Here is a 26,551-nt window from a genome sequence, read left to right as displayed (position 1 = left end):
GGCTATATAAGGCTCTGGTCAGATCCCATTGGAATATTGTGAGCAGTTTTGGGCCCCGTATACAAGGAAGGATGTGCTGGCCTTGGAAAGGGTCTAGAGGAGGTTCTCAAGAATGATCCCAGGAATGAAGGGCTTGTTATATACGGAGTGGTTGAGGACTCTGGGTCTATCCACGATGGAGTTTAGAAGGATGAGGGGAGATCTCATTGAAACTTACAGAATACTGAGAGGCCTAGATAGACATGGAGAATATATTTCCACCTGTATTGGAGACTAGAATCAGAGGGCACAGCCTCAGAATGAAAGGACAAATCTTTAAAGCTGAGATGAGGAGGAATTTCTTTAGCCAGAGGATGGTGAATCTGTGGAACTCATTGCCGCAGAAGATTGTGGAAGCCAAGTTACTGAGTGTCTTTAAGACAGAGGTAAGAAGAAGGCAGGAGAATGGGAATGAGAAACATTCCACCATGATCGAGTGGTAGAGTGGATTCAATGGCTTAGTTCTGCTCCTGTATCATATGGTCTTAATGCTTTAATGTCAGGGTTAAACTTAAATTAATCATTTGGGTGCAGTTGGGTTTTAGGGACTGCTATGGAGTTTACTTGCTCATTACAATTAAAACGTTTACATAAAAGTTTGGAATCTACAGGTCAGATTAACTTAAACTAAAATAGTACAAATGGACGAAATAAATAAAGGATGGAATAAAGGAAAAGTATGTCATGTGAATAGCAATATTGTCTTATTTTATGTGGCTTTCAGCATTTAACATTTGTAGTTTACAATTGAAATCACAGTTTGTTTCAGCATTTGCGTGAGGTGCTGAAAAAAAAGCCTAGAGACATGGCCTTGCCAGGAATTTAAGGGTTTAATTTTATTTTTTTAAATCATGAGGTTGTAAAATAATCTATTTTATGGAGCTGACAAAAAGCTCTTCTCCAATTCAACTATAACTGCACACTGAAATTCTTGATTATCCAGCTTTTGTCCCTTCATTCATCATAACATTTATCAGCTACCAATACCCTCACTGTACCTTTGATGCCCTAGTCCCCATTATAACCATCACTCTCTCCCACCGTGGCCTTTTTTCCAGTGAGGCCCTCAACTCTGTTCTAAATCCAAGGGACACAGACCTGAACGGAAATGGCGAACAACTGGTTCAAAATGCTAATGAGTCTTACTCTCATCTGTGAAAACTAGTTACCTTTCCAGGATCATCCTGGAATACAAAGGTTCACGTGGCTTCTTTCTCTACTGCAAGCAATTTTTCAAAAACTGTGTTAAGAGATGATGTAGGCATCACTGGCAAGACCAGCATTTGTTGCCCCTGAACTGAGAAGCCATATCAGAAGGCAATTAAGAGTCACCAAACATTGCTGTGGGTCTGGAGTCACTGTAGGCTAGACTGGGTAAGGATGGCAGATTTCTTTTCCGAAAGGGCATTAGTGAACCAGATGGGATTTTACACACTCGCCCTTACCAAGACTAGCTTCTAATTCCAGATTTAGTTGAATTTTAAATTGAACCCATGTCTCCAGAGCATTAGTTTGAGCCTCTGAATTACTAGTCCAGTGACAATACCGCAATGCTACAGTCTCCCCCCAAGATTACCACCAAAATTACGACCATCTGATTAGCTGCCGCTGTAACTGCTTTACCTTCCCCTAACCCAGCTGGCCAAATTTCCTCCAAGGCTCCCCCATATCCTAGCCCATGAACTGGTTTCCTTCTATCTTTCCCCATATCATCTCAGAATTCAACTTGAACACAAGATCCATTTCCAGCACTCTCAATCCTACTAAATTACTGACCACCTAGCTTATGTTTCTGATTGTAATGATCACCAACATTTAGACTCAGATTCTGTCTCTCTCTCATTCAAATTTGCTGTCAGTAACCCTCTTCAAAAAGCATCCCTTGAGCTTTTCCTGCAACCTACTGTCCCATCTCCAGCCATTCTTTCTTCTCAAGTTATTGAATACAAGAACATGGGAAATAGGTGACCGCTTGAGCCTGCTCTGCCATTCGCTAGACCAGCTTTGACAGAGTCATCCAGACTCGAAACATTAGCTCCCTTTTCTCTCCACAGATGCTGTCAGACCTGCTGAGATTGTCCAGTATTTTCTGCTTTTGTGTCATTTACAAAACAACAGAAGATGGTTGGACTTTAGACACTACTTGAGGAACTCCTGTGGTGATGTCCTGGAACGGAAATGATTTACCTGCAAAAATCACAACCAGCTTCCTTTGTGCCAGGTATGACTCCAACGAGTGGAGAGTTTTCCACTGACTTCAGTTTTGTTAGGGGTCCTAGATGCCACACTCGGTCAAATGCTGCTTTGATGCCAAGGGCAGTCATAATTACCTCACCAGTTTATTTCTTTTGTCCATGGTTGAACCAAGGCTGTAATAAGATCAGGAGCTGAGTGATCCCAACAGAGTGTTAATGAGCACTGATCATGACTGATCCTCAGCTTCAACTCAATTTTTTTGTTCACCCCTCATATCCCTCGACTCCTTGAGGGACCAAAAATCTGTCTGCTTCATACATACATCGAAAAAAGGATCAGGAGTAGGCCATTTGTCCTCTTGAACCTGCTCCGCCACTTAACAAAATCGTGGTTCAACTGGTTGTAACCTCAAATCTGCACCCCGCTGTAGCCACCTGGGTTGGCCACTTCCCGACTTAAAATGGAAAGGAAGTGGCCAAGTGCAAAGGATGAAGGGAAATTCAGCCAAGCCAGGAAAAACTAGCAAGTGCAAAGTCTCCTGTGTATTAGAACTTGCAGAAGCCCAGACAGCACTGAAACTCACAGCCATCTGCATACTAATGAGAGATCCCCGGGAACAATTGAAACATTTAAGGAGAATAAGGCCAAGACAAAGGAAGGCCAACGGACACTGAGGGACCGGCCAGCGATCAGGGAACGGCTCCAGTATTGGAGAAATCGATCCAAGTGATCGGAACGTAGTCCATCACTTGGAACTAGATACGGGGTCCGCCCCGAACGGCGTGAAGCCCCTGGGGACTATAAAGTAGAGTCCCCAAGTTCAAATCGTCCTTCTTGGCAGGGTCACTCAGCAGCGAACCAACCCTTGACAGTGACCTGTCTCGCTACCGCACCAACCAAGTAAGTCTCCAGTCAACGCACGCTACGAGATAGGTGCTCCTAGCTACCAGTCCATACCAGCTTTTGAATCCTGCAGACTCAGAATCGAACAAAAGGCCATTTGTTCCCCTGACCTGGTGGGCCAGTTCCGAAGCTAAGTATAGGCCTTTTAGTGTTAGAGACAGTCTAGTAAGTAGAGTTTTATGCATGAGTAGTGATTGACTGTGTATAATAAATGTGTTTTGATTTGAATCTTATTAATTAGTGTGTTGAGTTATTGATCAGTACTTGAACTTGAACCTTGTGGCGGTATCATAAAGATACCTGGCGACTCTAGAACAAAGGTTATAGAAACAGAGCTAATTAAGTAAAGACACAACGAGCAACGAATTAAGACCCAACCAAAGTTAGCAACATTTACTGGCTGACTCTGACGGGGCCTGACTTAGAAGTGGCCTAACCACTCCGGGAGAACCCAAAATTTGAATTGAGAATCCAATTGGGAACAGTAAAACCGCAAGTGTTCAAGCAGTTCTGATCAATCCTCATAATTCGGAAGCGTGTTAATGCATGCGTAACTAACAGGGCTATAAGGTAAAACTGATAAATCTTTGTTGCGAAAAACTGTCGGGAGTTTGGATTCCGGAATATAGCGAACGGCGTACCCGTGTTTACAGCACCGCCTTAGCACCCCTCATTCCAAATTTTAAAAGAGCATTCAGATAAGAAAGATGGCAATGAAGGCAATGGAACACCTCATGAACCCTCACGAATTTGTGGTCGCAGCGACCAGCAGCAGAGTAGGACAGTGTCCCGTTTGGGAAGAAGAGATCAGGAAATATCTCAAAGGGAAAGGATGGCCCCTTTGGAGTGAATTCTGTGATAATGAGGAAACAGGAATATAGGACATACTTGGTGGGGGAACATGTCAGAAATCCATAAGAAAAGTTTGGGGAAAGCTCGCAAGCCGATGGCAATCGCGTCCTGTCTGGCACAATTGCGAGGCACAGAGGAGGTCGTTCTGACGCTCCGCAAAGAGATAGAAGAGAGAAATCGAATGAGCAAGGTCGATGTTAGTGAGATCGAGAGGGGGAATATAGATTTAAGAAGGAAGTTGGCAGCAAAGGACGGAGAGGTGGATGATCCTGGTAATAGAAGAGACAGAGAAACAGGTAGAGGCATTGCAAAGGCAGTGCAGCGATTTAAAAGCAGCGTTAAGAGCACTCCATGCTGCCACCACGGAGCACAGACAAAGCTCATTAGATCATGCGAAATGCAGGAAGCAGATTGCGGAACTGCAGTCTTTGCTTTCAGTACAAAATGGGTTTAAGAGCACCTTTGGATCCCAATTAGATGAGGAAGACGGCCCAGGTTGGCAAGAATTAAATGAAACCGTGCATAGGTATGTTCAGGGAACATGTGTGCAAGGAAAGCCCCAAAAGAGAAAAGCACCCCAACCCCCCACAGAGTAGATAGATCAGGCACCCATGAATCCAGTCACTACCCACCGCACAGTCACATCGGAAGGAGACGCAGAATTTCTTTACACCACCCCCTTAACCGTGACCCAATTACGGGACGAGTGCAAAAAGATCACACCGTTCCTCCCCACCTCAGACCCCCACCACTTCTTTGCTAGAGTAAAGCAGCAGGCGACCATGTACGGCCTGGATGAGCGTGAGCAAGTGAAGCTCACAGTTTTGAGTTTAGACCCTTCGGTTGTAGCAGCCCTTCCCGACCCACAGAATGTAGGAGGAGGCACCCTTGCAGAGATGCACACGGCGATCCTAAACGCGATTGGTTACAACAGAGGTGACCCAGTAGAAGGCCTGAATAAGTGCAGACAGAAAAAAACAGAACACCCCACAGCATTTGCTGGACGTTTGTGGATCCATTTTACAGCCATTTTCGGCAATTTAGACCCCGCCCATTTGTCCCAAGACAACATGGCCAAATGGACCTGCACCCCTCTCTCCCATTCCACAGAGGCAGGACAAAAAGTCTGTACCAATTATGACCCCTCGGAAGAAGCGCACAACGAAAAGTGGGTTTTAAAAGATTGTCCCGCACCTGGGAGCAATCTGTCCAAAACAAAACCACATTTATAGCACCCGATAAAGAGCAGGTAGAAATGAACCCAGTTAAAGCACACCAGAACCCCGCATGGGTAAATGAGGGCAGGAACAGCCAACCCCAGCCCAAAGCTCAAGAATGTTACAATTGCGGACAATTAGGACATTACGCACGAGAATGTCAAGCCTCCCTGAAACAACGGACTCAGCCCACAAATGCCCCCCGAACCAGCAAAGACACCAACAACCCCAACCCCCCACCCAGGGAACCATACCCAAGGGAACAATGCACCAGAGAGCCTGCTCCACCTTATGTGCCCCAGGGGTCATGTTACAACTGTGGGCAGTCAGGACACTTCGCCCGAGATTGCAGGAGACCCCCACCAGCTAGACTAGCCCCCAGATATGAAAGAGAACACCACCCACAGCAGCTACAAGGTCCCAGCTGGCCCATGCAAACTGTGAGCGCTTACCCACCACTTCTCCTGGCAGGGACACCTCAGCAAGGCCACTTCATTTTTGTTTCACTCCTCCTTCCTCTCTTCTTTGGCCACACTACTCTGCCTCCATATGCTAGTTACACCCCAGTCCAAATGTGATTTATGATGTCCTTTCTGATGGAACCTGCAGCATGTTTGTTGAATGCTTGTTCGTTAGTGTTATCGTTAAGTTTTGTGTGTAAACTCGGAAAGTTTTTCACGGCCCCACGTCACCACTCCTTTAATGCCCCCTGGCTGTTAATGGAACAAGTTTGTCCCAGACAATAGTTCAGAGGAACTAGGCATTGATCACCGTCCTACCCGGGGATTCCATCCAAATCATATCTGTCGCGGCCCATACGCACCTCATTTCGGCACTCTTGGTTCAAAAAGTTTTGTTTTGCATTCCTATGCTATTTACATCCTTAAACACTTGGATGGTAAATCGCACAGCCTGCGAGATGGCTCGCACTGTTTCAGTATTTTTTTTTTTTTAAAGAGTGTCTTGTCCTGACTATTCGGTTTTTAAAAAAATGAGGGAGTCACACATGGTGACAAATTATAAAGGGAAATTGGCACTACAAAACAGACATGCTAATGCACAAGATATTAACCAAGATAGTAACAGAAACTATGCTTGATCCACAGAATTCCAGAAGCTCCAAGAAGAGAGAAGAAACGGAAAGGAAGAGACGAAAAGGAAAGACAACAATGAAGACACCAAAGGAAGAGAAAAGAAAGAAGAGAACAATGAAGACATCATATGTGTTTTTCGTCGTTATTGTAATTTGTATCCGGTTCCGCGCGAATGCGAACCCCCTGACCCCTACCACACAGGCCGTGAATGATTCCCACCCCTACCATACACTACACCCTGAAATAGTTAACCCTGAGATAGTCACCGACACACCATCATGGTGTGATACGTTCATAACCTGGTATTCACTATCATGCGTAATTGAATCCCTTCTAGTATTGGTGATACTCTGCAGCATCATGCAGGCTATCCGCATGAGGAAATGGTGAAGGAGAGCCTACCGCTCTCGCACCCCGGTATACAGGATGAGATCCCCTATTTTTGGTTTTCACCAGGCCCCCGAACCCCATGATCTACAATAAAGGACATTCGTTCGGCGTCATTTTGTGAATAAAGACAACTGAAAGAATGTAAACCTCTGTGCTTGACTGCCAAGCCAGACAAACTTGTGTTGCTGCTATTTGTACATTTAAAATGTTGTAGATTATTTTTGATTGTTTGAGTGAGGATAGTTTATTGAGGATAGTTAGAGGTACCGTTTTTTTTTTTGTTGTAATGCATGTCCCTGTTGTGACATAGCGCCACTTAGAATTGTTAGATAAAAATTTTTCATACATAGTTATGGTCATTGTAGAGGCCAGTGAAGAGTGCTCGCTCGGTCAGGAAGTGAAGACAACGCAGTTATGTGATCCTTCACGCGAAGGGGTTGTAGCCACCTGGGTTGGCCATTTCGCGACTTAAAATGGAGGTCCGCAAAGAATGAAGGGAAATTCAGCCAAGCCAGGAAAAACTAGCAAGTGCAAAGTCTCCTGTGTATTAGAACTTGCAGAAGCCCAGACAGCACTGAAACTCACAGCCATCTGCATACTAATGAGCGATCCCCGGGAACAATCGAAACATTTAAGGTGAATAAGGCCAAGCCAGACTCCTCGGCGCCAGCAGGAGCCAAGACAAAGGAAGGCCAACGGACACTCTGGGACCGCCCAGCGATCAGGGAACGGTTCCAGTATTGGAGAAATCGATCCAAGTGATCGGAACGTTGTCCAATCACTTGGAACCAGATACGGGGTCTGCCCCGAACGGCGCGAAGCCCCTGGGGACTATAAAGTAGAGCCCCCAAGTTCAAATCGGTTGGCAGGGTCACTCAGCAGCTCGAACCAACCCTTGAAAGTGACCTGCCTCGCACCAACCAAGTAAGTCTCCAGTCAACGCACGCTACGAGATAAGCGCTCCTAGCTACCAGTCCATACCAGCTTTTGAATCCTGCAGACTCAGAATGGAACGAAAGGCCATTTGTTCCCCTGACCTGGTGGGCCAGTTCCGAAGCTAAGTATAGGCCTTTTAGTGTTAGAGACAGTCTAGTAAGTAGAGTTTTATGCATGAGCGGTGATTGACTGTGTATAATAAATGTGTTTCGATTTGAATCTTACTAATTGGTGTGTCGAGTTATTGATCAGTACTTGAACTTGAACCTCGTGGCGATATCATAAAGATACCTGGCGACTCTAGAGCAAAGGTTATAGAAACAGAGCAAATTAAGTAAAGACACAACGAGCAACAAATTAAGAGCCAACCAAAGTTAGCAACACCGCCTATCCCTGATAACCTATCATTCTCTTGCTTACCAAGAATCTATCCACCTTTGCTTTAAAAATATTCAAAGATGCTGCTTCCACTGCCTTTTCAGGAAGAGAGTTTCAAAACCTCTCAACACAAATTTTTTTCGCCTCACCTCTGTTTTAAATGGGTGATCCCTATTTTTAAACAAGGACCACGCAGTACTAGATTCTCCCACAAAAGGAAACATCCTCTCCATATCCACCCTGACAATACCCATTAGGATCTTGTTTGTTTCAATTAAGTAGTCTTTTACTCTTCTAAACTTCAGTGGCTACAAGCCTAGTCTGTCCAAAGCATTTACAACCTTTCTTAAATAAAGTGCTCCAGGGCAACCTCCGGTGACGGCAAGCGGGAGGGCTCCCGCTCGGAAATAGAAATTTTGGGGTTTTAACGCCCGGTCCCAGGGGCAACGGAGGCTGAAAAAACTGCAAGAAGGCACAGGGAGGAGAAATGTCCAAGCTTGGGAAAAAAACAGCCATGAAAAAGGAGGTTAATGAAAGTCCGCCGGTGAGTGGAAAAGCCAGCGCAGGAACTGCAAGGAAAGCGGAGGCTGGCGCACCAGGGGAGGCCGCATCGCTCACAGCAGAAGAAATGACCAAAGTGATGGTTGTGGAACTTAAAAAACAGTTCACAAAGCACATGGAAACGATAAAGAAGGAGATGGGGGCAGTATTGAAAGTGCTGGTGGAAGAGGTGATTGCCCCGGTGAGGGTGGTGGTATCAGGCGTAGCGGTGGAGGTGCGGGAGCAAGGCGAGACACTGAAGGAAGTGGAAGAGGTATTATCGCAGCACAGTGATCAACTCACCTCGATGGGGAAGGAGTTGCGGAAGGTGACAGAGACCAACAAGGGTCTGCGAGCCAAAATGGAAGACCTGGAAAACAGATCTAGGCGGCAGAATCGGAGGATCGTGGGTCTACCCGAAGGGGTGGAAGGCCCAAGGCCGATGGAGTATTTTGCCATGATGTTGGCGGAGCTATTGGGGGAGGGGACGATCCCTCTCGATACAAACTGGATCGGGCTCATCGGTCGTGGAGGCCTATACCAAAGGCGAGTGTTTCCGTAGGTACAGTGTGAAGGAGAAGGTCCTGTGCTGGGCAAAGCAGAAGCGGGTGGTGCAGTGGGCTGGAGCTGGTACACGCATATACCAGGACTTTACGGTGGAGCTGGCAAGGAGGCGGGCTGCCTTCAGCCAGGTGAAGAAGGCACTATACATCAGCAAGGTGCAGTGCGGCATAGTATATCCAGCTAAGTTGAGGGTGACCAACAAATCCAAAGACTTTTATTTTGGGATGGTGGAAGCAGCGGAGGAGCTTGCGAAGGACTGTGGCAGAATTAAGAAATGGGACTGAGAGCGGGTCGTGTACCGATGTAGCCTCATGTTACTTTATTTTTTCAGTGCGTGTTGGTGTATGTACTAAATGAGTCAATGCTGTATATTTGGACAAGGGAAGAGTTGGGACTTTCATTTGCAATGATGGTTCTTTGGGGCTTGAGTATGTATGCTGGGGTTATGTGCGAAAGGGGATTCCTTGGTTTTCCTGGGACCGGGCAAGGGGGGAGGAGACCCGGGTAGGGGCCTGCACGCAGGCCGGTTTAAGCCGGCCAGTGAACGGGAGGTTGGGGGGGGGCTGCGGCCATCGGAGCCTGGTAGAACAGGTTTTGGTGAGTCTAGCCGGGGTGAAAAGTTGGGGGAAGGAATCGAGGTTGGGGGGAGGAGTTTACAAGAGGAAGTGGAGGGGAGGAGTCTGGGTGGGTGTCTACAAGTCATGGGTGCCATTCACGGTACTCTTTCGGGGATTGGATGGCATTGAATATTAAGGGGGGGGGTGAACTATATGTGTCAACAGTGACCAGGGGCGATTCTTTTTCTTTTTTCCTCCTTGAGAGGTTTAGTTTTATTTGATGCTTATATTGTCATGCAGGCTGTTTGGGGGCTGGTGGGAGGATGGGATCGTTGTTGTTGGTAGGGGGATTGACATTGTATTCATTACCGTTTACTATTTGTTGGTGGCATGTAAATTCGGAAGAAAATGTGAAAATGGAGAATAAAAATATTTTAAAATAAATAAATAAATAGCTCCAGTTATACTGAGCGCTAGTAAGGCCACATACTGAAGTATAACCTCCCTAATTTTGCATTCAATTCCCTGAGGTGGAGAATTCCAAAGATTCACAGCCTTTTCAGCAAACAAATTTCTCCTCATCTCAGTATTAAATGAGCAACCCCTTATCCTGAGTTGTGTCCCTAAGTTCTAGATTCCCCAGCCAGAGGAAACAACCTCTTTGTACCTATCCTGTCAACTCTCTTCTGTATCTTGTATGTTTCAATGAGATCATCTCAAAGCGCAGACCCAATTTACTCAGACTCCAATCATATGACAACCCTCAGGAACCAATCTAGAGAATCTTGAATGAAACACTCTTGACCAGCCTCCAAAAGCTTACCCTCTGTAAACATGAGCTTATCCAAAGTTCTGCTGCCTATGTCCTAATTTGGACCAAATGTTGTTCAAACATCACCCCAATGCTGGCTCCTGGTTCAACAAAGTCTCAATTTTAAAATTCTCATCCTTTATTCAAATCGCTTCCTGGTTTGGTTCCTCCTTATCTGAAATCTACTCCAGCCCTACAACTCTCCAAAATAATCACACTCCGCTAATTCCAGTTGTTTGGGTATTGCTAATTTGAATTGCTCCACCATTGGTCGCCATGCCTTCAGCTGTCTTGGACTAAGCTCTGGAATTTTCTCCCTCGAACTCTCTGTGCCTCCACCTCACTTTCTTCCTTTAAGACAAACCTTACAACCTACCTCTTTGGCTAGGTTTATGGTCATTTCCCCATATATATCCTTATTGGGCTTGATGACATATTTTGTTTTATAATGTCTTTGTGGAGCACGTTGGGATGTTTCATAATGTTAACGGTGCTACAAAATACAAGTTGTTTTCTAAAAATCTCAGGTGTGACTTATTTACAACAAATTCGCTAGATTTTACAATATCTAGAGAACTTACTTCCATACATCCTACTCCCTTAGTACCCTGGTGAGGAGGAAGAACTTCAATTTAAACATTTCTAAAGCCAGACTATACAAATTCAATTTGTTCTATAATTACTGTTGCAGACTAATGATTTAAATTTATAATGTGGTATGGAGGTATTGCCTTCATGCATGATCATAATTTAAGTAATATCTCACATTATAAAAGTACGGGAGAATCCCTATAAATACGCTGTGAAGAAGGTTTGTTGGAGTTATACCACTACACAGAAACACGTACCATATTCTGGTTCACTGGCTTCAGAAAATGATTGCGAGGTCACTCTATCCAAAGCAACTGTGCTATCCTCTGTCAGATTGCACAATGGCTCCGCTGAATTTTCTTCACCTGCCATAAGTTCTTGCTCTAGGGCATTAAGCATGTCCTGATATGCATTTCGAGCTTCTTCAGTGAGTTCAACCATTTGATGAAACTGATTCTGTTGAGTGAAATATACAATAAAAGTATAATTCCACAATATTGATTAGTGATAGAGTAAATCTCTTTTTAGTAGTCCAGCACATTGCAATTCACTTTTAAAACTGGCACAAGCAGATTTCATCTCCTAAAAATGTAATTTCCAACAGAAAATGTGAAGTAATATTTTCAGTTATATGTATTTTATTAGTGAAATATCATAGCAAATTACCAAATACTTTAACTCTTTAATGTAGCACTTGTTTATTAGATTTCTGGATTAGACTACAAATATGGTCCAGAAAGTTACCCTTCTGGACTCCTATCTACCAAGAAATTGAACAGAACATTATTTTTGAACAGCGAAGAAATCGTGACATACAAATTACACTTACTTTTGTCACCCAATATTATCGCTGAAAACAGCCATCATTTTAAGATGGTTCAACTTTAATTTAATCCATCAAAGCTGTTTAGTCTTGCTTCAAATAGCCTTTTTCCCCAGGAGAGGTTTGCAGTTTTAGTTCAGCAAACAAGCTGTATCCTATGCCAGTAAGATCGCTCACAATCTGCCTGACAAGTAAAAACGAGCCAAATGTAGACAAGAGTACACTTCTGCTACACCACCTTCTCGAAGGAAATTAAGAATGGGCAACAAAAGTGCTGGCCTAGCCATGAAAGGATAGAACAAACCTCAGTGCAGTTGAGGACCTGTCAATGAGAGCAGCTGATTCCAATGTGCAGTTGGCAACATAGTCCATGTTGACCCATGTAACCAGGTAGTGGAGTGCTCTGGTCCTACAAGATTCCACAGAGGTGCAGAGGTTGACACCCTCAACAAGTTACATTAAAAACATTCTGTTTCAAGTTTAAAGTTCCCTGGAAGACCAAGTGGCTCTCTGGGCTCTTTTGGAATGCATTTTCATACCACTTTCTCTAAGGTTTTACTGTAGCTGGTACTAACAAATAATACGAGATACCCTCCTGACTTTAATGCACTCACAGCAGAAAATGGTAGTCTGAAGTGAGACCAGGCAGTTCCAGTGGATTAAATTATCAAAAATGTCCTAACATTTCTGACATATTGAAAAATAGAACATAGGTTGGCAGAACTATTTTCAGTAGAGAATATGTCTCCATCTCAACTCATCCTGAATTCACTTCCACCTTAAATCTCTCCCTCTATGTAAACTGCCCAAACAATATTTTCCAACCATCACCTTGAACTTTCCACCTCATGTGGTCATGCTGATTGTACCACATCAATCAAAGATAAGGCCATCTATGAGCACTTTCGGACTTCGGGTGGCAGCCATGAGCTAAGCGGTCACACAAAAGGTGTTTCTCTCCTAGGAACTTGTTTTGGTAAACAATTTTATTCAGACATTTTGTCACAATAAACAACAATAATACAAAACAGAGTGCAAAAAACAATCGTTGTAGTGCAAGAAACCCAGCTCCCCTGCCACAAAGACCAGCCTAACTACCCCCCTAACCTACGTTATCCTAACCCCCCTCCCACCACCCCCCGCTGACGATTAATTTTTCGCGAAGAAGTCGATAAATGGTTGCCACCTCCGGGCGAACCCATACAGTGACCCTCTCAAAGCGAACTTAATCTTCTCCAAACCGAGAAAGCTCGCCATATCCGATAGCCAGGCCTCCGACTTCGGAGGTTTTGAGTCCCTCCATGCCAGCAGAATTCGTTGCTGGGCTACCAGGGAAGCAAAGGCCAAAACGTCAGCCTCTCCCTCCCCCTAGACTCCCGGGTCCTCCGAAACCCCCAAAATAGCCATCTCTGGACTCATCACCACCCCTGTTTTCAGTACCTGGGACATAACATCCGCAAACCCCTGCCAGTACCCCATGAGTTTTGGGCATGCCCAAAACATGTGGACATAGTTCGCCAGCCCTCCCGAACATCTGGCGCACCTGTCCTCCAATCCGAAAAATTTACTCATCCGGGCCACTGTCAGGTGGGCCCGGTGGACGACCTTGAATTGAATCAGGCTGAGCCTATTGCTAATGCAAACAGCAGTGGGGAGAGGGGACACCCCTGCCTTGTCCCACGGTACAGTCTGAAATAGTCAGATGTCGTCCTGTTCGTCCTCACACTTGCCTCCGGTGGCTGGTACAACAGTCTGACGCAGTCGATAAAGCCCTCCCCGAACCCAAAACGTCCCAGCACCTCCCATAGATAGTCCCACTCAACCCGGTCGAAAGCCTTCCCGGCATCCATTGCCACGACTACCTCTACCTCCTTACTCTCCGGGGGCATCATAATCACATTCAGCGTACTTCTTAGGTTGGCCACCAGCTGCCTGCCCTTGACGAACCCGGTTTGATCTTCCATAATGACATCTGGCACACAGTCCTCAATCCTAGCCGCCAAGAGCTTGGCCAGAATTTTAGCATCTACGTTGAGCAGAGACATCAGCCTGCCTCCGGGACTTTGTCCCGTTTCAATATCAGGAAGGTGGTGGCCTGTGACATCATCGGGGGTAAAACCCCTCTGTCTCTTGCCTCATTAAAAACCCTAGCCAGCACCGGCTCCACTATCTCGGAGAACTTTTTGTAAAACTCCACCGGATACCCATCCGGCCCTGGGGCTTTACCCGATTGCATGGCCCTCAAATCCACCAATATATCTTCAGTCCTGATCGGGGCCCCCAACCCCTCTACTAATCCCCTGCCCACTTTTGGGAAGGTCATCCAGAAAGCATCTCATCCCCTCCGGCCCCTTGCTATAGATGTCTCTGAACACCATGTTCAGCCCCGCCAGATCCCCTACCAAGTTTCCCCCCCCCCCATTGACTACCTTCCCTATTTCCCTGGCCGCTTCCCTCTTCCTCAGTTGCTGTGCCAGCATTCTACTGGCTTTCTGCCCGTGCTCGTAAATCGCACCCCTCGCCTTCCTAAGCTGCTCCACAGCCTTACCCGTGGACAACACCCCAATCTCAGTCTGTAGCCTTCGTCGTTCCCTTAATAGCTCTGCCCTCGGGGTCTCCGCGTATCTCCTGTCTGTCTGTATGATCTCCCTTACGTCGGTCCATTTCTGCCTTATCCGTCCTATCCCTATGTGCTCTGATCGAAATCAGCTCCCCTCTCACCACCGCCTTCAGCGCTTCCCAGAGCACCGCCGCTGAGACTTCCCCTATGTCATTGACCTGCAGGTAGTTTTGCATACATTTCCTCACCCTCTCACACACCGCCTCGTCCGCCAACAAACCGACCTCCAGCCTCCATTGAGGGTGCTGGAAACTTTCCTTGCAGACCTGCAGATCCACCCAGTGCGGGGCATGATCCGAAATAGCGATCGCCGAATATTCTACGTCCGTCACCCCCGCTAACAAATCCCTGCTCATGATGAAAAAAATCAATTCGGGAATACATCTTATGGACATGTGAGTAGTACGAAAACTCCCTCCCCGTCGGCCGACTAGCCCTCCATGGATCAGCCCCCCCCATTTGCTCCATGAACCCCCTCAGTTCTTTCGCCATTGCCTGCATCTTCCCTGTTCTTGAGCACGACCAGTCTAGGCTGGGGTCAAGGACTGTGTTAAAATCCCCTCCCATAATCAGTCTGTGAGAGTCCAGGTCAGGTATCTTCCCCAGCAGTCTCTTGATAAACGCCACATCCCCAATTTGGGGCATATACATTGACCAAGACTACCCTCATCCCCTCAAGCTTGCCACTCACCATGACAAATCTGCCTCCCCATCCGAGATTGTGCTGCCCGCCTCAAATTGCACCCGTTTGTTGACCAAAATCGCGACCCCCCTGGGTTTAGTGTCCAGCCCTGAGTGGAAGACCTGGCCAATCCAGCCCTTCCTCAATCTCACCTGGTCAGCTACTTTCAGATGAGTCTCCTGAAGCATTATCACGTCCGCTTTCAGCGCCCTCAGATGCGCAAACACACGTGCCCTCTTTACCAGCCCGTTTAACCCTCTCACATTCCAGGTGATCAGCCTGGTTGAGGGGCACCGTGCCCCCCCTCCCCATCCCAACCCCCACCTGCCCAACACCCCCCCCCCGCCGATCAGCCATCCCCTTTCTTGGGACCGCCCCCAGCTCCTGTGTCGCACTTCCCCGACCTGCCTCCTGGCAGCCCCCACCTCCGACCTCCTCCATGATCCCGCACCCAAGTCCCTCCCTCATCAGCAGAACAACTACCCCCCCATCCCCCCTAACAACAACACCCTGTAACCTAACCCCTGCCATAAACTAACTAAATACACACCCCCCACCTGGCTTCTGTAGACCAGCTCATCCAGCTAGCCTGGTGACTCTCTACTCCGGCGCCACAAGTCTCCCACCTTTTGTTCCCTCTGACCCATCCCCTCGCTCATCAACATCACTTCCCCAAATCAGCCATGCTCGAGCAATTGCTCTGAAAAGAAACAAACAAAACGAGAAACAATGAGAACCCCAACACTAGTGCAAATCAAATAAAACAGAATACGCAATAGGCACTTCCAACCACCCCGATCCGAGCACAAACAGCCCCCAAGCACCACATACCTTAACCTCCCTCTTTTATCCCCCCAAAAACTCAAGTACAGGAGGGAAACAGAAAGACCAGGAAGAGAAAAAGAAAAACACATAGCACCAGAAAAATGTGTAAACATCGTTCAGCCTTATTAACCCAAGTCCAAAAAGTCCTCAGTTCGGCACCAGCCCTTCTCTCTTGGCGAAGTCCATCGCGTCCTCAGGCTCCTCAAAGTAGTGGTGCCGTCCCTCGTGTGTGACCCACAGACGCACCGGATACAGCATCCCAAACTTCACCTGCTTCTTGAACAGAATCTCTTTGACTTGCATGTAGCCTGCCCTTCTTCTGGCCACCTCCACGCTCAGGTCCTGGTAGATGCGCAAGATACTGTTATTCCAATGGCAGATCTGCGTGCGCTTGGCCCACTGTAGCACCCGCTCCTTGTCCTGAAACCTGTGGAACCTGACCACCATCGCTCGGGGTGGGGGGGGGGGGCCTCCCGCTCGCGGCTGCCTCGCCAGCGTCCACCTCCACCGGGCACGGGAAGACATCATCTCCCAACAGCTTCTGGAACATGCCCGCCACATACGCTGCGGCATCCTCTCCCTCACTCCCCTCCGGGAGACCCACGATTCTCAAATTCTGCTGACGAGACATATTTTCCAGGAGCCTTTTTTGCTGGTCCTTCAGCCTCTCCACCTCCGCCACCGTTTGGTGATCCTCCTGCTCCTCCAGCACCTTTTCCAGCTTCTGGATCGTACGATCCTGGGCATCCAGCCCATGCTCAAGACGCTCGCTAGACTTCTGAATTGGGTCTAAACTGTCCCACTTCAAAGCAGTAAAGCCCTCTTGGATGACCTTCAACAGATGCTCCGTTGTTGGCTGGGCTGTCTGTACCGTGGTCTGGACATCGGCCATATTGTCCTCAGCAACAGCTTCTACACTGCCCTTGTTTGCCCACTTCTTCAACTGTTGCGATTCTTTCTGCTTCTTAATTCCATACACCTGTGTCTGGAATCAGTGCCTGAGTGTCTATGCCTTCCAAACTAGCACTCAAAGGTACAAAAAAGTCAGGGAAAAGGTCCAAAAGCCCGACCGGATCGAGAGCCACCAAATGTGCGACTTACTCCTCCATAGCCGCCACTGGAAGTCGCCCTCTCCTAGGAACTTCTGATTGGGCATTCTAATCCTGCCAAATGGGCACCAAAAGTGCGAACAGTTCCCCACCTTAACTCCCCATGCACTGCTTAATCAACCAAGATGTCAACGGGCAAGCAATCAGGATGCTAAAACAGTAAGAGCAGGGAGAAGAAAACTTTGACCTCTGAACAGGGAAACCAGTGTGGTGGCCCAGAACCGAACATGGTGGACCCAACAGGATAGTCAATGCCGACCAATGCAATGATGGAGAAACTGATGAGAGTTCATCACAATGGAATTCCAGAAACACAGAACGGCGATGAAAGAGGACCTCATAGCAATGGTGGGGTCAGCAATAGAGGCCGCATTAATCTCCATAAAGGAGGAAATGGACAGAGCAGAGCGGAGACTGGGGGGCCCACGAGACAACGGTGCGGGACCTAGAAAGTGCAGCCACGGACCAGGGGGAGTGGATCACCTCGCTCGAAGCCGAGGTGGCAAGGTTGGTCACGACCCAGATGGCACTGAAGGGGAAGGTAGATAATCAAGAAAACAGGTCCCGCGTGCAAAACCTGCGGATTGTTGGGTTACTGGAAGGCACGGAGGGGAGGAACCCAGAGTTTGTGGCATCGATGCTCAGAAAACTTGTCGAGGAGGAGGGCTTCGCCAAGCCCCTGGAGGTATACCGGGCACACAGATCGCTCTGACAGAGATCTAAATCGGGGGAACCACCATGGGCAATGATAGTGAGGCTCCACAGATACCAGGATAAAAATAGCAGATCCCGATGTGGGTGAAGAACACGCAGTCATGCAAGTGGGAAGGATGCACCATCTGCTTGTACCAAGACACTAGAGCAGACTTGGCCAAGCGGCAGGCAGAATTTAACAGGGCCAAAATCACGCTGTTTAAGAGTAAGGTGCGGTTCGGTATGCTGTACCCGGCCAGAATATGGGTCATATACCAGGGCAAGGAACACTAGTTTGATTCGCCGAAGGACACAAACAGGTTTATCTGAAAGAACGAGCTTAGGAGTTTTTAAATTTAGAGTACCCAATTATTTCTTTCCAATTAAGGGGCAATTTTAGTGTGGCCAATCCACCTGCCCTGCACATCTTTGGGTTGTGGGGGTGAGACCCATACAGACATGGGGAGAATGTGCAAATTCCACACGGACAGTGACTCGGGGCCAGGATCGAACCCAGGTCCTCGGCACCGTGAGTCAGCAGTGCTAACCACTGCGCCACCGTGCCGCACTTGCAGTAAAGGACAATTAACTCGATGTGGACTTTAATGATCTGGGGTGGGGAGTGGGGAGGTAACTGTTCTTGGGAGGGGGCGGGGGGGGTGATTGTCCCTCTCTCCAGTCGCACCATCTGGGCCTGTAAAGACTTAATTACTTGCAAAGACTCGCATTCAAAGTATCACCTTGCATCATTGACTTTGTCTGTGTTTCTGGAACCCACCTCTTCATTCACCTGAAGAAGGAGCTGCGCTCCAAAAGCTAGTGACTCAAAACAAACCTGTTGGACTTTAATTTGGTGTTGTAAGACTTCTTACTGTGCCCACCCCAGTCCAACTCCAGCATCTCCACATCATTATTAATTTAGGACACTTTTCAATCAACAAATACATCTTATTGTTAAAATAATACCTACAATTATGAAATATAACTAGAGTGGACACCAGCATTTGCACACTCCAGCAGAAACAGATCCAGTAAAGGATATTTGTAGAATACAATTGACTTTTAAAAAATACTGTATGATCGTTTTTCGGATCCCTAATATATTTTTCCGAAAAAACCAAATTTGGTTCTTGCCACTGGAAAGGTGATTTGAACTAACCTCAGCACCATCATAGCTGAAGATTCCAACCACACTAACAGGAACAGCTTTGTTCACACAGCGCCCTAGTGCTCTGCGATTAAGAGCAAAGACAAATGGAATTTCTTGTTCACAGGCAACTTCAATTATCGTATGCAATGCGTCATCCAAGCCTCCTGGAGAAAACCATTTTTAAACAAAAAAAATGCAGATGTTTACTTTAACATTATTAACATAACCGGATTTTTTTAAAAATCCAATATTCTGCTTTTCACAAATGCAATGGTCAGGTTTATCCTGGCCCAAGAATCTTTACCACTGAGCCATCTAAACCTTTGTAGTTTAAAACAAACACACACAACTTTTACTTTCATGCATTTTGTGATGCAGTAGCTCACAAGGTGGTTATTGTCATAATTTGAAATGTTGCTGCTAAAACCTTGTAATAGGAAGAAATCCCACAGAGACACCTTCCACAGGGACCTCAGTGATAGGGGGACCTGCCCAGGGACGCCTGTAATAGGGGTGAAGGGGGGTGTCCTGAGATGAGATCCCTAAAAACCGGATAGCTAGGATAACACTAGAATACTTGAGTGATTGGAATGCACTTAGTGCTTTGAATGCACTTGCCTCTTGCTTCAGGTATTTGGATAATCGGAGCGCATTCTGGGGAAGGTGGGACCTGTACAAGCAGGACGGGTTGCATCTGAACCAGAGGGGCACCAATATCCTGGGAGGGAGGTTTGCTAGTACTCTTCGGGAGGGTTTAAACTAATTTGGCAGGGGAATGGGAACCGGATTTGTAGTCCAGCAACTAAGGTAGCCGATATTCAGGACGCCAAAGCATGTAATGAGGCAGTGGGGAAGGGAACACTGACAAAGGAGAGTATATGCAGGCACGGAGATGGGTTGAAGTGTGTATACTTCAACGCAAGAAGCATCAGGAATAAGGTGGGTGAACTTAAGGCATGGATCGGTACTTGGGACTACGATGTGGTGGCCATCACGGAAACGTGGATAGAAGAGGGGCAGAAATGGTTGTTGGAGGTCCCTGGTTATAGATGTTTCAATAAGATTAGGGAGGGTGGTAAAAGAGGTGGGGGGGTGGCATTATTAATTAGAGATAGTATAACAGCTGCAGAAAGGCAGTTCGAGGAGTATCACCCTATTGAGGTAGTATGGGTTGAAGTCAGAAATAGGAAAAGAGCAGTCACCTTGTTAGGAGTTTTCTATAGGCCCCCCAATAGTAGCAGAGATGTGGAGGAACAGATTGGGAAACAGATTTTGGAAAGGTGCAGAAGTCATAGGGTAGTAGTCATGGGCGACTTTAACTTCCCAAATATTGAGTGGAAACTCTTTAGATCAAATAGTTTGGATGGGGTGGTGCTTGTGCAGTGTGTCCAGGAAGCTTTTCTAACACAGTATGTAGATTGTCCGACCAGAGGAGGGGCAATATTGGATTTAGTACTGGGTAATGAACCAGGGCAAGTGGTAGATTTGTTAGTGGGGGAGCATTTTGGAGATAGTGACCACAATTCTGTGACTTTCACTTTAGTAATGGAGAGGGATAGGTACGTGCAACAGGGCAAGGTTTACAATTGGGGGAAGGGTAAATACGATGTTGTCAGACAAGAATTGAAGTGCATAAGTTGGGAACATAGGCTGGCAGGGAAGGACACAAGTGAAATGTGGAACTTGTTCAAGGAACAGGTGCTACGTGTCCTTGATATGTATGTCCCTGTCAGGCAGGGAAGAGATGGTCGAGTGAGGGGACCATGGTTGACAAGAGAGGTTGAATGTCTTGTTAAGAGGAAAAAGGTGACTTATGTAAGGCTGAGGAAACAAGGTTCAGACAGGGCATTGGAGGGATACAAGATAGCCAGGAGGGAACTGAAGAAAGGGATTAGGAGAGCTAAGAGAGGGCATGAACAATCTTTGGCAGGTAGGATCAAGGAAAACCCCAAGGCCTTTTACACATATGTGAGAAATATGAGAATGACTAGAGCGAGGGTAGGTCCGATCAAGGACAGTAGCGGGAGATTGTGTATTGAGTCTGAAGAGATAGGAGAGGTCTTGAATGAGTACTTTTCTTCTGTATTTACAAATGAGAGGGGCGATATTGTTGGAGAGGACAGTGTGAAACAGATTGGTAAGCTCGAGGAAATACTTGTTAGGAAGGAAGATGTGTTGGGCATTTTGAAAAACTTGAGGATAGACAAGTCCCCCGGGCCTGACGGGATATATCCAAGGATTCTATGGGAAGCAAGAGATGAAATTGCAGAGCCGTTGGCAATTATCTTTTCGTCCTCACTGTCAACAGGGGTGGTACCAGGGGATTTGAGAGTGGCGAATGTCGTGCCCCTGTTCAAAAAAGGAACTAGGGATAACCCTGGGAATTACAGGCCAGTTAGTCTTACTTCGGTGGTAGGCAAAGTAATGGAAAGGGTACTGAAGGATAGGATTTCTGAGCATCTGGAAAGACACTGCTTGATTAGGGATAGTCAGCATGGATTTGTGAGGGGTAGGTCTTGCCTTACAAATCTTATTGAATTCTTTGAGGAGGTGACCAAGCATGTGGATGAAGGTAAAGCAGTGGATGTAGTGTACATGGATTTTAGTAAGGCATTTGATAAAGTTCCCCATGGTAGGCTTCTGCACAAAGTAAGGAGGCATGGGATAGTGGGAAATTTGGCCAGTTGGATAACGAACTGGCTAACCGATAGAAGTCAGAGAGTGGTGGTGGATGGCAAATATTCAGCCTGGATCCCAGTTACCAGTGGTGTACCGCAGGGATCAGTTCTGGGTCCTCTGCTGTTTGTGATTTTCATTAATGACTTGGATGAGGGAGTTGAAGGGTGGGTCAGTAAATTTGCAGACGATACGAAGATTGGTGGAGTTTTGGATAGTAAGGAGGACTGTTGTCTGCTGCAAAGAGACATAGATAGGATGCAGAGCTGGGCTGAGAAGTGGCAGATGGAGTTTAACCCTGAAAAGTGTGAGGTTGTCCATTTTGGAAGGACAAATATGAATGCGGAATACAGGGTTAACGGTAGAGTTCTTGGCATTGTGGAGGAGCAGAGAGACCTTGGGGTCTATGTTCATACATCTTTGAAAGTTGCCACTCAAGTGGATAGAGCTGTGAAGAAGGCCGATGGTGTGCTCGCGTTCATTAACAGAGGGATTGAATTTAAGAGCCGTGAGGTGATGATGCAGCTGTACAAAACTTTGGTAAGGCCACATTTGGAGTACTGTGTACAGTTCTGGTCGCCTCATTTTAGGAAGGATGTGGAAGCTCTGGAAAAGGTGCAAAGAAGATTTACCAGGATGTTGCCTGGAATGGAGAGTAGGTCTTACGAGGAAAGGTTGAGGGTGCTAGGCCTTTTCTCATTAGAGCGGAGAAGGATGAGGGGCGACTTGATAGAGGTTTATAAGATGATCAGGGGAATAGATAGAGTAGACAGTCAGAGACTTTTTCCCCAGGTGGAACACACCATTACAAGGGGACATAAATTTAAGGTGAAAGGTGGAAGATATAGGAGGGATATCAGAGGTAGGTTCTTTACCCAGAGAGTAGTGGGGGCATGGAATGCACTGCCTGTGGAAGTAGTTGAGTCGGAAACATTAGGGACCTTCAAGCAGCTGTTGGATAGGTACATGGATTACGGGAAAATGATACAGTGTAGATTTATTTGTTCTTAAGGGCAGCACGGTAGCATTGTGGATAGCACAATTGCTTCACAGATCCATGGTCCCAGGTTCGATTCCGGCTTGGGTCATTGTCTGTGCGGAGTCTGCACGTCCTCCCCGTGGGTTTCCTCCGGGTGCTCCGGTTTCCTCCCACAGTCCAAAGATGTGCGGGTTAGGTGAATTGGCTAATGATAAATTGCCCTTAATGTCCAAATTGCCCTTGGTGTTGGGTGGAGGTGTTGAGTTTGGGTAGGGTGCTCTTTCCAAGAGCTGGTGCAGACTCAAAGGGCCGAATGGCCTCCTTCTGCACTGTAAATTCAATGATAATCTATGATTAATCTAGGACAAAGGTTCGGCACAACATCGTGGGCCGAAGGGCCTGTTCTGTGCTGTATTTTCTATGTTCTTTGATGTGTTTAATGTTTATAAACATTGGGATTTCATCTCTTAGGCCACTGAACCGTGAAGGGAGATGAATGACTCAAAGCTGTAGATGGTTCGTAGAAGTTGTCAATCACAGACCACTACGATAAAGCAATGAATGGCTTGCAGCTAATGCTCTGCGGCAGGCAGTAGCAGTTCACAGCAGCTGCTCCTTCCAGGAATGGACACCTGGGGTGCTGGAAGGTGTAATTCTTCTCACTGCCCATGTCTGGACTTCTCTCTGGCTTTCAGACAGGGATCTAATTTAAGAGGGGGGACTCTATGTGGGGTGGGCGGCCTGTGGGGTGTCCTTTTCACCAGGGGGTCCTTGTGGGATGTCCCCATATTACAGAGATCCCTGTGGGAGGGTCCCCCTATTTCTGGGGTACCTGGGGTAGCAGTGTTGGGAGGGGGGTCGGGTAGAGGAAACGTGGGCAAGCAATGCATTTTTGGGAAGGGTGTGGCCTCGGATGGCTTTGGGTGGACTCTAGCAGCGTGGCCCTGGTGTGCTGGATCTCAGTGGGCCGGCGGAGCAACCACCATGAGGTCCACCACACCAGGGCCAAGCTGGTAGAGACGACAAGTGAACCACACCAACGTGATTCCCAGATACGGGGACCGGAGAATCATGGGAGGCTGGCGCATAGGGCGTCAAGCCCGCTAAATAGATGCAAAATTTGCATTTACGTCAGAGCGCATCGTGGGCCTCGTTCACGCTGCCAAGAAGGGGGGAGGCAAGGGGTCGGAGCATCCACTTTGGATTGGTGCCTGGTGTTGATACTGATTTCCCCCCGCCCCCGAGGTCTGATTCACCGCCCCATCGAGGACCGCATTCCAGGCGTCCTGGGATGGAGAATCCCACCCACAATGTTTTGGCCTCAACTGCTTTCTGTGGTAGAGAATTCCACAGGCTCATCACTCTCGGGGTGAAGAAATCTCTCTCTATCTCAGTCCTAAATGGTCTGCCCCACATGCTGAGACTGTGACCCTTGGTTCTGGACTCCACTGCCATCAGGAGCATCCCTCCTGCATCTAACCTGTCTAGTACTGATAGAATTTTATAGGTTTCTATGAGTCTTCCCCCCTCTCCCCCATTCTTCTAAACTCCAGCGAATGTAATCCTAACAGACTCAATATCCCCTAATACATCAGTTCTGCGATCTCAGGAATCAGTCTGGTAAACCTTTGCTGCATTCCATCCATAGGAAGAACATCTTTCCTCAGATAAGGAGATCAAAACGTCATACAATAATCCAGGTGTAGTGTCACCAGGGTCCTGTATAACTGCACATCCATGCTCCTGTATTCAAATCTGCTTTCTATGAAGGCCAACATACCATTTGCAACTTCACTGCCTGCCGCACCTCCATGCTTACTTTCAGCGACTGTTGTACAATGACACCAAAGTCTCATTGCATATTCCCCTCCTTCAATCTATAGCCAGATTAAAATCCACCTTCCTGGTTTTGCTACTAAATTGAATAACCTCACATTTGCCCACATGATACTGCATCTGCCATGCATTTGCCTACTCACTCAACTGTCCAAATCATGCTGAAACATCTCTGCATCCTCCTCACAGCTCACCCTCCCACCCAGCTTTGTGTTGTCTGAAAATTTGGAGATATTGTTCCCTCATCTAAATCATTAATATACATCATGAATAGTTTGGGTCCTAGCACTGATCCTGCGGTACCCCACTAGTTACTGCCTGCCACTTGGAAAAAGATCCATTTATTTCAACTCTTTCCCATCTGCCAACCAGTTTTCGATCAATCTTCTAAGATTCCTTGGGCGGGATTCTCCGACCCCCTGCCGGGTCGGAGAATCGCCGGGGGACGGCGTGAATCCCGCCCCTGCCGGCCGCCGAATTCTCCGGCACCGGTGATTCAGGAATCGCGCCGCGCCGGTCCGCGGGCCCCCCCCGGCGATTCTCCGGCCCGCGATGGGCCAAAGTCCCGCTGCTGCTATGCCGGTCCCGCCGGCGTGAATTAAACCAGGTCCCTTACCATCGGGACCTGGCGGCGCGAGTGGGCTCCGGGGTCCTTCCTTTTGGGGGGGGAGGGGGGGGCGCGGGCGATCTGGCCCCGGGAGGTGCCCCCACGGTGGCCTGGCCCGCGAACGGGGCCCACCGATCCACGGGCGGGCCTGTGCCGTGGGGGCACTCTTTTACTATGCGTCAGCCGTGTAGGTCTCCGCGATGGCCGACACGTAGGTGACCCCCCCCCCTGCGCATGCACGGGGATGACGTCAGCAGCCGCTGACGCACCCGCGCATGCGCGGACTCCTGCCGGCCGGCGGAGTCCCTTCGGCCTCGGCTGGTGTGGCGCCAAAGGGCTTCCACGCCAGCCGGCGGGGCGCCAACCACTCCGGGGTGGGCCTAGCCCCTAAAGATGCGGGCTTGGCCCCTAAAGGGGCGGCCCGACGCCAGAGTGGTTCATGCCACTCCATCCAGCCGGGACAATCCGCCCCGCCTGATAGGGGAGAATCCCGCCCCTGGTTTTTTATTCTCTTATATCCCCTTTCTTTTATTTTTACAGTTACATTTTTGATCCATGGATGATTTATGGATATGCGTCTTTAAGGCAGCCTCAAGCAGAAGGAAGCAATGGCCTGTGCCTTTAATTCAAACAAAAAAAAATCCGGAAGGGTGTGCTGATTTAGACTGGTGTTTACAGACCGGCCACTCAGTTTGATTGATTTGGCTGATGGCCAATGAATTAGCTCAAAAGGTTGTGCTCTGCCATGTAACAGGCGGTGATTGGATTTGATCACACTGGAATGATTTCAGAGTCACAAGGTTCCAGTTTTGTTTCACTTTTGGCTCTGGCAGCCTGGATGGATGATTGTAACTAACTCTCCCCAAAAAGATCTTAGTAATCCTCTTCAAAAGATTACTGTGGGGCAGACTCTCTCTCCAGCAAGTCTGCATGTTGTGCTCTTGAGACTGAAGTCAAACCACGAGCTGAAAGCATATAGGCCTGAATGTAAACCTCGAGCTGAAGGCCCAGTTTGATCAGAAATGTAGGGCATGATTTAACCAAATGGGAATTATGTTTCATAGCAAGCACGTTTAAACACGTGTTTCCCGGCGCTCACAGCACTACACAACGTGACTCCAGTCACACTTAGTCCCGTTTCCTGCATTGAGGAACCCCGCTCGCCGAAACGCCACAGTGCAGGGAGATATCAGGACTCCATTTTTTAATGATGTCCCGATATCTCGAGCCCCCCGTGCAGCCTCAAACCCCCCTGCGAGCCCCAACTCATTGTAAGGGGGTCCCCAGTCCCTCACTCACACGCACAGGGCACCCTCATACCCAATCACCTTGGCAGTGCCAACCTACCCTGGCAATGCCCCTGCCAGCAGCATGGGCACTACTGGTGTCAGTGCCAAGGTGCCCAGGTTGTACAAGCAGTGTTAGGGTACCACCCTGCACAGAGAACATGCACCTTGCAGCCTCCAATCCACTGGGAGACCCC

General features: G+C 47.7%; 1 protein-coding gene across 3 annotated transcripts in view; it reads right to left on the bottom strand.

Annotated features, from left to right (window-relative positions):
* The window catches only part of secisbp2 (SECIS binding protein 2), a 159,623-nt gene that overhangs the window by 19,367 nt on the left and 113,705 nt on the right, over positions 1–26,551 (bottom strand). For all 3 annotated transcript variants that reach the window (XM_072516780.1, XM_072516779.1, XM_072516778.1), the window contains exons 16-17: positions 18,980–19,134; positions 11,326–11,524 (exon numbers count right to left, since the gene is read on the bottom strand). In XM_072516780.1, the coding sequence (XP_072372881.1) occupies positions 11,326–11,524; positions 18,980–19,134 (354 nt within the window). The remainder of the gene's footprint in view (positions 1–11,325; positions 11,525–18,979; positions 19,135–26,551) is intronic.

The sequence above is a fragment of the Scyliorhinus torazame genome, chromosome 9, assembly GCF_047496885.1.
Source record: "Scyliorhinus torazame isolate Kashiwa2021f chromosome 9, sScyTor2.1, whole genome shotgun sequence".
Lineage (NCBI taxonomy): Eukaryota > Metazoa > Chordata > Chondrichthyes > Carcharhiniformes > Scyliorhinidae > Scyliorhinus > Scyliorhinus torazame.
Note: the sequence above shows the minus strand (reverse complement) of the source record. Positions and strands in the feature narration are given on the sequence as shown.